The sequence below is a fragment of the Bombina bombina genome, chromosome 4 (assembly GCF_027579735.1).
Source record: "Bombina bombina isolate aBomBom1 chromosome 4, aBomBom1.pri, whole genome shotgun sequence".
NCBI classification, from domain to species: domain Eukaryota; kingdom Metazoa; phylum Chordata; class Amphibia; order Anura; family Bombinatoridae; genus Bombina; species Bombina bombina.
In genome coordinates, this window is record NC_069502.1 from 48,228,171 (window position 1) to 48,244,759 (window position 16,589).

General features: G+C 40.4%; 1 protein-coding gene across 1 annotated transcript in view; it reads right to left on the minus strand.

The window, feature by feature from the left end:
* HADHA (hydroxyacyl-CoA dehydrogenase trifunctional multienzyme complex subunit alpha) overlaps positions 1-16,589 on the minus strand; it is a 45,015-nt gene that overhangs the window by 3,045 nt on the left and 25,381 nt on the right. Inside the window, exons 12-16 of the mRNA XM_053709480.1 lie at positions 15,576-15,710; positions 14,795-14,966; positions 8,701-8,787; positions 8,243-8,383; positions 7,271-7,339 (exon numbers count right to left, since the gene is read on the minus strand). Of these exons, the coding sequence (XP_053565455.1) occupies positions 7,271-7,339; positions 8,243-8,383; positions 8,701-8,787; positions 14,795-14,966; positions 15,576-15,710 (604 nt within the window). The remainder of the gene's footprint in view (positions 1-7,270; positions 7,340-8,242; positions 8,384-8,700; positions 8,788-14,794; positions 14,967-15,575; positions 15,711-16,589) is intronic.

Here is a 16,589-nt window from a genome sequence, read left to right on the forward strand (position 1 = left end):
GTACACAGATGATACGGGAGGGACAAGACAGGGAACCTAAACGGAAGGCACCACTGCTTGAAGAACCTTTCTCCCAAAAGCGGCCTCAGCCGAGGCAAAAGTGTCAAATTTGTAGAACTTTGAAAAAGTGTGACGAGAGGACCAAGTTGCAGCCTTGCAAAGCTGTTCCACAGAAGCTTCATTTCTGAACACCCATGAGGAAGCAACAGCCCTCGTGGAATGAGCCGTAACTCTCTCGGGAGGCTGCTGTCCAGCAGTCTCATATGCAAAACGTAGGATACTCTTCAGCCAAAAAGAAAGTAGCAGCTTTCTGTCCCTTGCGTTTTCCTGAGAAAACCACAAAGAAGAAGACTGACGAAAGTCCTTGGTTGCCTGCAGGTAAAACTTTAAAGTCTCTATAACAGAGTCAGAAAATCCCCGCTTGGATAAAATTAAGCGTTCAATCCCCATGCAGTCAGCTTCAGAGAAACTAGATTTGGGTGAAGGAAGGGCCCCTGAATCAGAAGGTCCTTCCTCAACGGAAGTCTCCAAGGTGATAGAGACGTCATCTCCACCAGATCTGCATACCAAGTCCTGCAAGGCCAGGCCGGTGCTATGAGGATCACCGAGGCCCTTTCCTGTTTGATTCGTGCAATTACTCGAGGAAGAAGAGCAAACAGAGGGAACAGGTATGCTAGACTGAAGGTCCAAGGGGCTGCCAGAGCATCTATCAGTTCCGCCCTGGGGGTCCCTGGATCTCGACCCGTATCTCGGGAGCTTGGCATTCTGCCGCGATGCCATGAGATCTAATTCCGGTTGACCCCACTTGAGAATCAGGCTGGAGAACACTTCCGGATGGAGTTCCCACTCCCCCGGATGAAAAAAGTCTGGCTGTTCTGAAAATCCGCCTCCCAGTTGTCCACCCCTGGAATGTGGATCACCGACAGACAGCAAGAATGGGCCTCCGCCCACTGAATTATTTTGGATACCTCTGTCATCGCCAAGGAACTCCTTGTTCCTCCCTGATTATTGATGTAGGCCACTGACGTTATGTTGTCCGACTGGAACCTGATAAACTGTACCGAGGCTAACTGGGGCCAGGCCAGAAGAGCATTGTAGATCGCTCTCAATTCCAGAATGTTTATGGGTAGAGAAGACTCCGACCGAGTCTATGTTCCCTGAGCCTTTAGAGAGCCCCAGACTGCTCCCCACCGTAGAAGGCTGGCATCTGTTGTCACAATCACCCAAGATGGTCTGCGAAAGCAGGTTCCCTGGGAGAGATGATCCAGATACAAGCGAAAACATTTCAGCACTCCAGGCAGGTACTGCAAGTCACCTAAGGGCCACCGCCTTAGGCCCAAACATATAATATAACAAATAGCAGGAAGGCGACCGCAAATTCCAAATTTTATTTAGTAAAGACAAAACAGGGCAACGTTTCGGGACCTTATCCCTACGTCATGCCATGCTAAACAAACACACAAAAGTGATTTATATACTAGTATGCCACTAGATGGCGCTCAAGAACATTTAACTCTTTCCATAATAAAATCTAATACATTATACCAGAGCTTTCCAAACTTTTGATGTTGGTGACACTTTTTAGACCTACATCATTTCACGACACAGTAATTCAGTTGTACTAGCAAACAGGAGGTTAAACTAACTTGTTTTAAGAGATACGGACACATCCATAAATGATATAATAACGAAATGTATTTACAAGTAACAATATGTATGTGCAAGAATTAAAAAAAAGTTTAACATCACCAATAGCTACTTTTTTAATGGGATGTATGAGGTTGATGGGATGAACACAGTTTCTGAATATTTGGTGGAATATTAGATAAAGACACTCGCATTTCATCATCAAGCATTTTTAAGCTTCCACTTCCTATCCATATATCATTCCTATCTATATATCAAGAGCAGAAGCAGCAATGCACTACTGGGAGCTAGATGCAAAAAACACTTTGACTTCAGCTCAGCATTTAAGCTGCTGCCCTCAGAGCTCTGCAAGTCCGACTGACTACTGCCCACGCTGCAAACACACTGCTGTCCCACTCACTGACTACACGTGCAGTCACGAGCCGATTGAAGAGACTACACGTGCAGTCAGAAGCCAATAGTTTCAGTTCCCGCTGGCTGGTAGGTTAAGATGATCTGTGACCCACTAGGTATTAATCACGTGTCAACCATGTGATATGCATAGCAGGCAGGCGGAAAGTCGGAAACAAAAAAAAAATTGTGCTGAAGCAGGGACACACCTACACACTGCCACCGACACACTAATGTGTCACGACACACAGTTTGGAAAGCACTGCATTATACATATCCATTATTTAACTTATAACTATAATACAAATTTCACTATTCTCTACTTACTACTCTTTACATGTTAAACGGCAAAAAAAAGAAATTACATGTTGAAACATTTTAAACTAGCGATGAAAAGTATCCATCATTCACAAGAACACTGTTAAATCCCATTCTTTATTTAACCATTTCGGTTCTAAACATTCTAATTCATATATCCAATAAGACTCCCTTTGTTAAAGCAATAGCTCCCTATTCCCACCTCTACGTGGTATGTCAATAAAATCTATAATCTGAAACTTCAATTGACTAATCGAATGGCCAGCTTTTAAAAAAATGAGCAGCAAGAGGGGCTTTTAGATTACCAGTACGTATATTGCTCTTATGTTCAATAATTCGGTCCTTAGCAGACCTTGTTGATTCTCCTATATAAAAACCCCCACACAAGCATTTAATCATATATATTATAAATGTAGTTAAACAGGTAAAAAAAAAAAAAAAAAAAACTTATTGTATTTCTTTCCAGTGTGGGGATGATAGAATACAGTCCCTTTGGTCATATTACAGCAGCATGAGCACCCCAGACATGGTTAACAGCCTTGGTTTTTAGTAGTGATATATCTAAGATTAGATTTAATATTAGAACCAATATCTGCTTTCACTAGTTTACTTTGAATATTTTTTCCTCTCTTAAAAGCAGGCATAGGAGGTTTCTGAAATTCTACTATAGAAGGGTTGCAATCAGAAAGCACATTCCAATGTTTTCCAATGATTCGTTGAATCTTTGCTCTGAGCATTATATTCAGACACAAAGATAAGCCTATCAATCTTATCTGCATTACTCCTCATATCTTTAGATTTTAATAAGTTAGATCTAGGGATAGACTTTACAATGTTTATTTCTTCATTGATTAAACTTGTAGGGTAACCTCTTTCTTTAAACCTTTCCCCCATTTCTATCAATCTTTTATCCAGCATATTGTCATCTGAAACAATCTTACGATCCCGGAGCATCTGGCTATGGGGAAGACTTAATGAGAGAAGGGGGATGGGCACTATCAAATCTTAAAAGAGACTGTTACGGTCAGTACTCTTCTTAAAGAGATCCGTTTTGAATTGGTTGCCCATTTTAATCACTCTAACATCCAAAAAGTCTATCTGTGATGATCCAGAGACAACCACCATTGTAGAGAATACCTTGTCTCCTTCTCCAGAAGTAATCGAGGAGACAAGTCTGCATAATCTCCGTTCCATTGCTTCAGCATGTTTAACTGAAGAGGTCTGAGATGGAAGCGAGCAAACAGGATGATGTCCATTGTCACCACCATCAACCTGATAAACTCCATGCACTGAGCCACTGATGGCCGAGGAGTTGACTGAAGGACTAGAGAAGTATCAATAATCTTCGATTTCCTGACTTCTGTCAGAAAAATATTCATAGACCGCGAGTCTATTATGGTTCCTAAGAAAGTTACCCTTGTATTTGGAATGAAGGAACTCTTTTCTAAATTTACCTTCCACCCGTGAGATTGTAGGAAGGAGAACACCAAGTCCGTGTGGGATCTTGCTAGCTGAAAGGATGGTGCCTGAACTAGAATGTCGTCCAGATAAGGGTCCACTGCAATGCTGTTTGATCGAAGCACTGCCAACAGAGATCCCAGAACTTTTGTGAAGATTCTGGGGGCTGTGGCAAGACCGAAAGGAGCCACGAACTGGAAGTTTTTGTCCAGAAAGGCAAACCGTAAGAACTGGTTCCCATTCACAGGGATCACCACATGTAGATACGCGTCCTTTAAATCCACTGTTGTCATAAAATGACCCTCTTCTATCAATGGGAGAATGGAACAACTTGTTTCCATCTTTAAGGACGGTACCCTGAGAAATTTGTTTAGACTATTGAGGTCTAAAATTGGCCTGAAGGTTCCCTCCTTTTTAGGAACCACGAACAGATTGGAATAAAACCCCAGACCCTGTTCCTGAATTGGAACGGGAACAATCACTCCCAGGGCGGAGAGGTCTCTTACGCAGTGTAAGAACGCCTCTTTGTCCGGTCTGCAGAAAATCTTGAAAGTAGGAATATGAGACACCATTTCTATTGCCCAGGGATCCTGAACATCCCGAACCCAGGCTCGAACGAAGAAGGAAAGTCTGCCCCCTACCAGATCCGGTCCCGGATCGGGGGCATGTCCTTCATGCTGTTTTGGAATCACTAACAGGCTTCTTGGATTGTTTTCCTTTATTCCAAGACTGGTTGAGTCTCCATGTGGGCTTAGATTGTTCCTGCTTAGAAGAGGAAGAGGAAGAATTTACTTTGAAATTTCGAAAGGAATGAAAATTACTCTTTTTTTTTTTTTTCTCCTATCTTGAGGGAGAAGATGACCCTTACCTCCCATGATATCAGAGATAATCTCCTTCAGATCAGGTCCAAACAAGGTCTTCCCCTTGTAAGGAATAGCTAGAAGTTTAGACTTAGATGACACATCCGCAGACCAAGGTTTTAACCATAAGGCTCTGCGAGCTAGAATAGAGATCTTAGCCCCCAATTTAATAACTTGAAGGGAAGCGTCCGAAATAAAGGCATTAGCTAGTTTAAGAGCTTTTATCCTATCTTGGATCTCATCTAAAGAAGTTTCTGTCCTGAGGGCCTCAGACAGTGCATCAAACCAATATGCCACCGCACTAGTGACGATGGCAATGCACACAGCCGGTTGCCACTGCAGACCCTGGTGTACATAAATCTTCTTGAGTAACCCCTCTAATTTCTTATTCATAGGATCTTTGAAAGCACAACTATCCTCTATGGGAATAGTAGTTCTCTTACCTAAGGTGGAAACGGCCCATTCTACCTTAGGAACAGTTTGCCAAGCCTCTTTAACAGAATCTGCTATTGGAAACATCTTCTTACATATAGGAGAGGGAGAGAAAGGAATGCCCGGTCTCTCCCATTCCTTAGCAATGATTTCAGAGGCTCTTTTAGGAACTGGAAATATATCCGTGAAGGAAGGCACCTCAAAATATCTGTCCAGTTTACTAGACTTTGGAGGGACAAACACCACTGTGGAGTCGCTATCATCCAAGGTAATTAACACCTTCCTGAGTAATAGGCGAAGGTGATCAAGTTTAAATCTGAAAGATACCACCTCCGAGTCCGTCAAAGGTAATAGATCTTCTGAATCTGAGATTTCTCCTTCAGAAGCTACTGCGGTACCCTCCTCTTCAGGTGGTTGGGAGAATACCTCCGAAATTGCCACAATTGCATCGGAAACCTCGCTTACTGCAGGATTGTTTTTTTTCTTGCGCTTGCCCCTGCAACATTGGAAAAGCAGAGAAAAGCATCAGAAATAGTAGAAGACATGAGAGAGGCTATGCCTTGTAACAAAATCCCAGAAGGGACTATAGCTGAAGCGCAAGGCACTGTTTGTGGGGGCGGTAAATTTTGGGACGCTTGGGGAGAAAGCTGCGGCATATATTGACCCTCATCAGAAGACTCTTGGACAACATCTGCCTTAGAGGAGACTTTGAAAAAAAAACTTGTCCCTATAACACACAGTCCTTTCAATACACGAAGGACAGAAAGGGATTGGTGGTTCCACGTTGGCGTCAAAACACAAAGCGCAAGTGACAAATTGCACGCCCCCTTGGTCCATACTTGTTCACAATTTGTCAAAGCAAAGAAAAATCTTCAAAAGTATTGGCAAATAAGAATTATAAAAACCGTTACTGTCTCTTTAAATACAAACGGTTATCAGATTCAGAAACAATTTCCCTTTGATCTACTACAAATCGTTTATTATACAAACAAAACAACCTCTGCACCTCAGCACTCTGCTGAAGTGCCCCTACCTGACTGACGATCAACTAGATTTCCTCAGATTATTCGTATTGCCTTGATATTCTCAAGCAACAATGATACTCTGTGCCAAAACGGAAATACCGTCTCTGTACTAGCAACGCATGAATACTGTCACCATGCGGCTCTAGGACAGACCGATAAATCCCTTCCTTGATGTCGCACTGAATCTTCTCAGTAACAGAAGCGCTATGCAAGTGACGCGCAAAAAAAACAGGAAGGACCGCCCATGCAATGTATTGAATAGAAAGTGAAACCACCAGAGCCATTCCGGAATCCATTTGTTTAGCAGCTTAACTACAGCCCCAGTGCCTGCTACTTAACACTGCCCAAATACTTTCTCCTCATGAAAGAATTAAATGTCCCAACATAAAGAGCAATTTTCCTACAGAGCCCCTTATGTTCACTGTGTGCTAAATGATATTTTGTCTCCTTGTGTCCCAGAAATTTTAAGTAGCACTTACCTTAGATTCTGGTTGGCAGCAAGGCAGCTCTCAGGTTTGAGAGGTCCTCTCCCTCACATCAAACTGAGGATAATAAAATGCAGAGTCAATAATCACCTCAGACTGAAGGACATAGGGCGGCAAGAAATATGGGAGGCGCAGTGAGAATTATGTCCCACAAGTTCCCATTGCTCTAAAGCCACCAAGGCTCTACTGAAGAGACCGATATGGACTATGGCTACACCCTAGCACAAAGCAATACATCTTGCACTGCTTCAAAAAATAATAAACTCTTGATTGAAGAATCTATACTAACACCTCACTTTACCTCTTCCTATCACTAACGTAGGCAAAGAGAATGACTGGAGTGGGAGGGAAGGGAGGAGCTATTTAACAGCTCTGCTGTGGTGCTCGTTGCCTCCTCCTGCTGACCAGGAGGTGAATATCCCATTAGTAATTAAGATGATCCGTAGACTCATCGTGTCTTAAAAAAAGAAAGCCTTCTGCTGGGTGCAGATTATCAGTCACAAGAGTTAAAATTTGAACTTTAATATAGGGAACAAAATATGATTTATACAACTTTATCTATGACATTTTGTAAACCAAAAACACTCAGACACTTTATTTGGATTTGGTACAGGATAAAATGCTGTAACTTTTGTTGACTAAGCTGTACAATTACCTGGAGTACACGAACAACCTCAGCCATCATGGGCCCCAGACACCTGGTTGTATAGAATCCAGGTCCATCCTTAAAGCACAAATAAAATATGTAAATAAATAAAATCATAGCAAGCTACTTCACAAGCCCATCTAACAGTAGTAGCAACCATGGCTTTCAATACAGTTTATGCATCTGTAACCATGTAAAGTGAATAAAATGACCCAATAGGCTTGCTATATCTTCACAAATACTCATGTTCTGCTAAATGTTATTCCCCAAACGTCCTTGTTCAGACTAATTGTTCTAGAAATGTTTAATTTTGTTCCTACTGTAGCATGGGTCAAACAACAAAACATTAGATTTGCTTCTAACTAGAATACGCCAACAAGCTGCTCAAGGGCCTTATTTTACTTGGAAAATAATTTACTGCATATCTATAAGTTTTACCATAGAGTAATACAATATATTATGTGCATAATCAGCACATGTGACATTTAGAGAGCAGAGAATGACAAGCAAATACCCTATTTCACCTTTCATTAAGTCACCACATTGTAGTACAGAACATCTAGTATTGACTGTAGACTATATACAAAAAGATAAAACAGGAAGATCTTGCTGCCAGTTATTGTATTATGTTCACTTTCATTCTATCAGGAGGTCATTTTGTGTAGAGAGGTAAGATCTGAATGCTACTTTATTAGGTTAAGTTAAACTAATATGTGTTAATGCTGGGAGCTTTGGGACTGAAGGGTGAGAGAGTAGGTCACAGTTCTGCAGATCATAATGATCTTGACTGAGTGTGAGTCACATGCACGTCATATGGCAGTGCCCGTGTCGTAGGTGCACAACAGCTAAGCAAAAGGAGCCCACCCACTACTACTACTATTTTGTTACTATTCTACCATATGTACCGTCACCAACTTTGAAATTCATCAGATTAGTATAACCACCTCCACCGGTTAGCAGCCCACAGTCTTGGCGACTTACCTTTACTACAATGATGACCTTGCCCTGCTTGAGCCCAACAGCTACAGCTGATGCAGCTGTGTCCTTGGACGTTTTATCTGTAGTGATAATCTCCAGTAACTGCATTTTATCTACTGGAGAGAAATAGTGCATTCCGACCACCTGCGGGTGAGAAGAGTAAAAGTAAACAACCCAGATCCAAAGACAACAGATTTAATTCCAGAGTTTATGACTATTATCCCAGAACATGCCTGGACATATCACAGGTCACCTCTAGGTCAGGCTGTGTAGGTGGCTCGCTCTAGGCTTCGCATGGCTACAATGGGGGGGTAATGATGCACTTAAGAGTGGTCTTTAAATACCCACTTTAGGCTCAGCAGTTAATATATGAATCTTCTGGATGTCGCTGGGGGCCCAACTTATTACTAGTAAACCAATGTGTCCACCAAGAATTACACTACAATGTGCTTGTACCTTACCTTGTCTGGTCTCTTGCTGGCGGAAGCAATCTGAGAAATGGGAAGAGCAGATGTGTTGCTTGCGAAGATACAGTGAGGAGGGACAACCTGTGGCAAGACACCAAGATGATTAGAAGTGAGAGGCTGAATCTGTGCACACTTATCATATGGAGCACGTGCCTGATTTATCTACAGTGTACTAATGAACCATGATCGTATTAGCTCTGCAAATTATAATTTTGTAGTTAACTATACACAAACCTAGAGACAATCTTTATACCAACTCAGGAAGACATTAAAAGATATAAAGAAGAACATAAAGTTACTATTAATGCATTTACGTACTGTCTAACGCAGACATCCTCAAACTTGGCCCCGAGAGGCTTTGGAACTACATTTCCCATGGTGCTCAGACAGCTGATATGCTGGCTGAGCATAATGGGAAATGTAGTTCCAAGTTTGAGGATGTATGGTCTAACGATTAGATAAGCCAGTGATCCTTTGTGACAAAAGCCAAAAATGTATTTCATGATTCAGATGGAGAATACCGTTTTAAACAACTTTCCAATTTACTTCTATTATCAAATCTTTGTTTTCCTTTGTTGAAAAGCAGGACGGTAAGCTCAGGAATGTGCACGTCTGTTGCAAAACTGCTGCAATGTTATACACTAGCAAGAGCACTAGATGGCAGCACTATTTCCTGTCATGTAGTACTAATGTTATACATTAACAAGAGCACTAGATGGCAGCACTATTTCCTGTCATGTAGTACTAATGTTACACACTAGCAAGAGCACTAGATGGCAGCACTATTTCCTGTCGTGTAGTACTAATGTTATACACTAGCAAGAGCACTAGATGGAAGCAGTAATGTTATACACTAGCAAGAGCACTAGATGGCAGCACTATTTCCTGTCATGTAGTACTAATGCTATACACTAGCAAGAGCACTAGATGGCAGCACTATTTCCTGTCATGTAGTACTAATGTTATACACTAGCAAGAGCATTAGATGGCAGCACTATTTAATGTCATGTAGTACTAATGTTATACACTAGCAAGAGCACTAGATGGCAGCACTAATGTTATACACTAGCAAGAGCACTAGATGGCAGCACTATTTCCTGTCATGTAGTACTAATGTTATACATTTGCAAGAGCACTAGATGGCAGCACTGTTATACACTAGCAAGATCACTAGATGGCAGCACTATTTCCTGTCATGTAGTACTAATGTTATACATTAGCAAGAGCACTAGATGGCAGCACTATTTCCTGTCATGTAGTACTAATGTTCTATATCAGCAAGAGCACTAGATGGCAGCACTATTTCCTGTCATGTAGTACTAATGTTCTATATCAGCAAGAGCACTAGATGGCAGCACTATTTCCTGTCATGTATAGTACTAATGTTATACATTAGCAAGAGCACTAGATGGCAGCACTATTTCCTGTCATGTAGTACTAATGTTATACATTAGCAAGAGCACTAGATGGCAGCACTATTGTCATGTACTACTGTTATTCACTAGCAAGAGCACTAGATGGCAGCACTATTTCCTGTCATGTAGTACTAATGTTATTCACTAGCAAGAGCACTAGATGGCAGCACTATTTCCTGTCATGTATAGTACTAATGTTATACATTAGCAAGAGCACTAGATGGCAGCACTATTTCCTGTCATGTAGTACTAATGTTATACATTAGCAAGAGCACTAGATGGCAGCACTATTTCCCGTCATGTAGTACTAATGTTATACATTAGCAAGAGCACTAGATGGCAGCACTATTTCCCGTCATGTAGTACTAATGTTATTCACTAGCAAGAGCACTAGATGGCAGCACTATTTCCCGTCATGTAGTATTAATGTTATTCACTAGCAAGAGCATTAGATGGCAGCACTATTTCCTGTCATGTAGTACTACAATGTTATACATTAGCAAGAGCATTAGATGGCAGCACTATTTAATGTCATGTAGTACTAATGTTATACATTAGCAAGAGCACTAGATGGCAGCACTATTTCCCGTCATGTAGTACTAATGTTATTCACTAGCAAGAGCACTAGATGGCAGCACTATTTCCCGTCATGTAGTACTAATGTTATTCACTAGCAAGAGCACTAGATGGCAGCACTATTTCCTGTCATGTAGTACTAATGTTATTCACTAGCAAGAGCACTAGATGGCAGCACTATTTCCCGTCATGTAGTATTAATGTTATTCACTAGCAAGAGCACTAGATGGCAGCACTATTTCCTGTCATGTAGTACTACAATGTTATACATTAGCAAGAGCACTAGATGGCAGCACTATTTCCTGTCATGTAGTACTAATGTTATACATTAGCAACAGCACTAGATGGCAGCACTATTTCCTGTCATGTAGTACTACAATGTTATACATTAGCAAGAGCATTAGATGGCAGCACTATTTCCTGTCATGTAGTACTACAATGTTATACATTAGCAAGAGCATTAGATGGCAGCACTATTTCCCGTCATGTAGTACTAATGTTATACATTAGCAAGAGCACTAGATGGCAGCACTATTTCCCGTCATGTAGTACTAATGTTATATATTAGCAAGAGCACTAGACGGCAGCACTATTTCCCGTCATGTAGTACTAATGTTATATATTAGCAAGATCACTAGACGGCAGCACTATTTCCTGTCATGTAGTACTAATGTTATACATTAGCAAGAGCACTAGATGGCAGCACTATTTCCTGTCATGTAGTACTACAATGTTATACATTAGCAAGAGCACTAGATGGCAGCACTATTTCCTGTCATGTAGTACTAATGTTATTCACTAGCAAGAGCACTAGATGGCAGCACTATTTCCTATCATGTAGTGCTAATGTTATACATTAGCAAGAGCACTAGATGGCAGCACTATTTCCTGTCATGTAGTGCTAATGTTATACATTAGCAAGAGCACTAGATGGCAGCACTATTTCCTGTCATGTAGTACTAATGTTATACATTAGCAAGAGCACTAGAGGGCAGCACTATTTCCTGTCATGTAGTACTAATGTTATACATTAGCAAGAGCACTAGATGGCAGCACTATTTCCTGTCATGTAGTACTAATGTTATACATTAGCAAGAGCACTAGATGGCAGCACTATTTCCTGTCATGTAGTACTAATGCTATACATTAGCAAGAGCACTAGATGGCAGCACTATTTCCCGTCATGTAGTACTAATGTTATTCACTAGCAAGAGCACTAGATGGCAGCACTATTTCCCGTCATGTAGTATTAATGTTATTCACTAGCAAGAGCACTAGATGGCAGCACTATTTCCTGTCATGTAGTACTACAATGTTATACATTAGCAAGAGCATTAGATGGCAGCACTATTTCCTGTCATGTAGTACTACAATGTTATACATTAGCAAGAGCATTAGATGGCAGCACTATTTCCTGTCATGTAGTAGTAATGTTATACATAAGCAAGAGCACTAGATGGCAGCACTATTTCCAGTCATGTAGTACTAATGTTATTCACTAGCAAGAGCACTAGATGGCAGCACTATTTCCCGTCAAGTAGTATTAATGTTATTCACTAGCAAGAGCACTAGATGGCAGCACTATTTCCTGTCATGTAGTACTACAATGTTATACATTAGCAAGAGCATTAGATGGCAGCACTATTTCCTGTCATGTAGTACTACAATGTTATACATTAGCAAGAGCACTAGATGGCAGCACTATTTCCTGTCATGTAGTACTAATGTTATATATTAGCAACAGCACTAGATGGCAGCACTATTTCCTGTCATGTAGTACTACAATGTTATACATTAGCAAGAGCATTAGATGGCAGCACTATTTCCTGTCATGTAGTACTACAATGTTATACATTAGCAAGAGCATTAGATGGCAGCACTATTTCCCGTCATGTAGTACTAATGTTATACATTAGCAAGAGCACTAGATGGCAGCACTATTTCCCGTCATGTAGTACTAATGTTATATATTAGCAAGAGCACTAGATGGCAGCACTATTTCCCGTCACGTAGTACTAATGTTATATATTAGCAAGAGCACTACTTCCTGTCATGTAGTACTACAATGTTATACATTAGCAAGAGCACTAGATGGCAGCACTATTTCCTGTCATGTAGTACTAATGTTATACATTAGCAAGAGAACTAGATGGCAGCACTATTTCCTGTCATGTAGTACTACAATGTTATACATTAGCAAGAGCACTAGATGGCAGCACTATTTCCTGTCATGTAGTACTACAATGTTATACATTAGCAAGAGCACTAGATGGCAGCACTATTTCCTATCATGTAGTGCTAATGTTATACATTAGCAAGAGCACTAGATGGCAGCACTATTTCCTGTCATGTAGTGCTAATGTTATACATTAGCAAGAGCACTAGATGGCAGCACTATTTCCTGTCATGTAGTACTAATGTTATACATTAGCAAGAGCACTAGAGGGCAGCACTATTTCCTGTCATGTAGTACTAATGTTATACATTAGCAAGAGCACTAGAGGGCAGCACTATTTCCTGTCATGTAGTGCTAATGTTATATATTAGCAAGAGCACTAGATGGCAGCACTATTTCCTGTCATGTAGTGCTAATGTTATACATTAGCAAGAGCACTAGATGGCAGCACTATTTCCTGTCATGTAGTACTAATGTTATACATTAGCAAGAGCACTAGAGGGCAGCACTATTTCCTGTCATGTAGTACTAATGTTATACATTAGCAAGAGCACTAGAGGGCAGCACTATTTCCTGTCATGTAGTACTAATGTTATACATTAGCAAGAGCACTAGATGGCAGCACTATTTCCTGTCATGTAGTGCTAATGTTATACATTAGCAAGAGCACTAGATGGCAGCACTATTTCCTGTCATGTAGTACTAATGTTATACATTAGCAAGAGCACTAGATGGCAGCACTATTTCCTGTCATGTAGTACTACAATGTTATACATTAGCAAGAGCACTAGATGGCAGCACTATTTCCCGTCATGTAGTACTAATGTTATACACTAGCAAGAGCACTAGATGGCAGCACTATTTCCCTTCATGTAGTACTAATGTTATACATTAGCAAGCGCACTAGATGGCAGCACTATTTCCTGTCATGTAGTACTACAATGTTATACATTAGCAAGAGCACTAGATGGCAGCACTATTTCCCTTCATGTAGTACTAATGTTATTCACTAGCAAGAGCACTAGATGGCAGCACTATTTCCTGTCATGTAGTACTAATGTTATACACTAGCAAGAGCACTAGATGGCAGCACTATTTCCTGTCATGTAGTACTAATGTTATACACTAGCAAGAGCACTAGATGGCAGCACTATTTCCCGTCATGTAGTACTTCAGACGTGTGCTCGCTACCTCTATCTAGATCTCCTCAACAGGAGAACAAAGCAAATTTAATAGTAGAAGTTAATTAGAGAATAACATTTAAAAAAAGTTTCCATCCGAATGAAAGAAAAAATTGTGGGTTTTATGTCCCATTAAAAAATACATAGCTCCCAATTAGAGGCGGTTACAAATCATAATAGGTTTAGAGTTCAGATCTGAAAACCTTTCAAACACCCTAACCTCAGCACACTCAGAGGGGAATGATTTGCACGGGCCACACACTTTATAGAAATCCCCCTATAAAATCCTAATTTAATCATTTCAGTGCAAACATCCTTCAGCCTAATGTACCCCTGGGATAGAATTATTTTTTGTAATATATTTTCTGATAAATTCTAGATTTTAAAAAACCTATTCTGAATGAAACATCTGATCTTTATTCATCTAATTGTCACAAAGCAAGTCTATGAGAATAAACATTCAAATGTTTAATTTTTCTGTCTTACGTTTCCTTAAAGGGACCCGATAACATAGACCAGCCTGTTTAATACAAGTAAATGATTTGGGTCTTGAGGTCTTGTCATGGGGATAACCTTCTGCGCTGCGCTAAGCAATAGTAAGACAGGAGTGGTGTGTCCCTTGTTGAGAAACTGGGTTGATAATATTTGAATATATATTATTACGTCTTCAGATGAGCACACTAAAGTGTCTGAATCTCATTAAATGTCCTAAAAAGGAAACCTGGTTAAAAAATACTAACCGCTTCCACTTCCTGCAGCACTTTGTGTTTAATACGGATGTCCTCGAATACAGCCTCAATCACCATATCTGCAGTCTCAAAGCCCTTGTAATCCAGCTGTCCAGTCAGATTACTAGTCAAGGTGTCGCGCTCAAACGATGTCAGAGTCCTCTTCCTCACCTTGTCGTTTAAGCTGCAGGTAAAGAAAGTGAATCAGTTACCACCTTCTTTCTTCTACACTTTGCTTTAACCCCTCGACTGCCAGAGAGCACGTGAAGCCCACGGTGGCACCCAAGGAGTTTAATTAAAGAACAATGCTACTCAAAAAATAAAAAATAAATTATAGAATGGGTTGTAATCAAAAAGGAATAGTTTGTCTTTCGTGATTCAGACAGAGCAGCAATTTTAAGCAACTTTCTAATTTACTCCTATTATCAATTTTCTTCATTCTCTTGGTATCTTTATTTTAATCTAAGCTTAGGAGCCGGCTTATTTTTTGGTTCAGCACATGGGTACCGCTTGCCGATTGGTGGCTACACACCAGTCAGAAAGCACCACCCAGGTGCTGAACCAAAAATGGGCCAGCTGCTAAGCTTTACATTCCTGCTTTTTCAAATAAAGATACCAAGAGAATGAAGAAAAAAATAGGAGTAAATTAGAAAGTTGCTGTTAAATTGCATGCTCTATATGAATCATGAATGTTTAATTTTGACTAGACTATCCCTTTAATTACAATTTATCAGGTGTGTGGTCAGCTACTGGTGCAGTGGTACTAACCAGAGCGTCTTCCCAAGCTACTTACCCTTTAAATACTTGTTGTTGACCTCTTCCCAAGCCTTCCACCGTTGTGTCCTTCAGAATAGTCTTTATACCTTTGTCCACTGAGACCTGAGCAATGCCAGCTCCCATAAGCCCAGCACCAAGGATAGCGAGCTTCCTATGTAAGAGGACATCACAAAGTCAGACACAGGGACTTCCAACTTGATATTTGTATTAGTGCAGAGCTTTACAGACAAAGATACCATAAACAGTAAAAAAGTATGGAAACAAAAAGTACAATCTGAGGAGTAAAGATTTTCTTTCACAGCAATTTCTATGTTCAGACTGGAAATCCCCATTAAAGGGACAGTCTACTCCTAACTTTTTAATTGTTTAAAAAGATAGATATTGCCTTTACTACCCATTCCTCAGCTTAGCACATCCAACATAGTTAAATTAATATACTTTATAACTTTAAAACTCTAGATCTCTGCCAGTTTTAAAGCCTCAGCAGCCGCCTTTCTCTTTTGCATTTTATTAGTTTTCACAGCAGATAATTGTTTTTCAACTGTGGTCAAGTACCCTCAACAGGCCAGGTTTTCATTATAGCTGAACTAGTGTACAGGTGAAATAATCAGCTGATGGGTGAGAGCAGGTTAGTAACCATGGTTACCGATCAGCTGATAACTTCACCTGTGCACTGGTTCAGCTATAATGAAAACCTGACCTGCTGGGGGGTACTTGAGGACAGGGGTTAAGAAACAATGATATAGATAACATTGTGCTCACTCCAGTGGAGTTACAAATGAGTCAGGACTGATTGGCTAAAAACGTCTGTAAATAGCACTGAGATAAGGGGGCTGCCTGAAGAGGCTAGATACATGGCAATCAGAGGTAAAAAAAGTATATTAATATAATCGTGTTGGTTGTGCAAAACTGGGAATATGTAAAAAAGGGATGAGCTATCTTTTTAAACAATAAAAATTATGGAAAAACTGTCCCTTTAAAGTCCCAGAAACTGGCCAACTGGAGAACTAATATTAGTTACATTTAATAC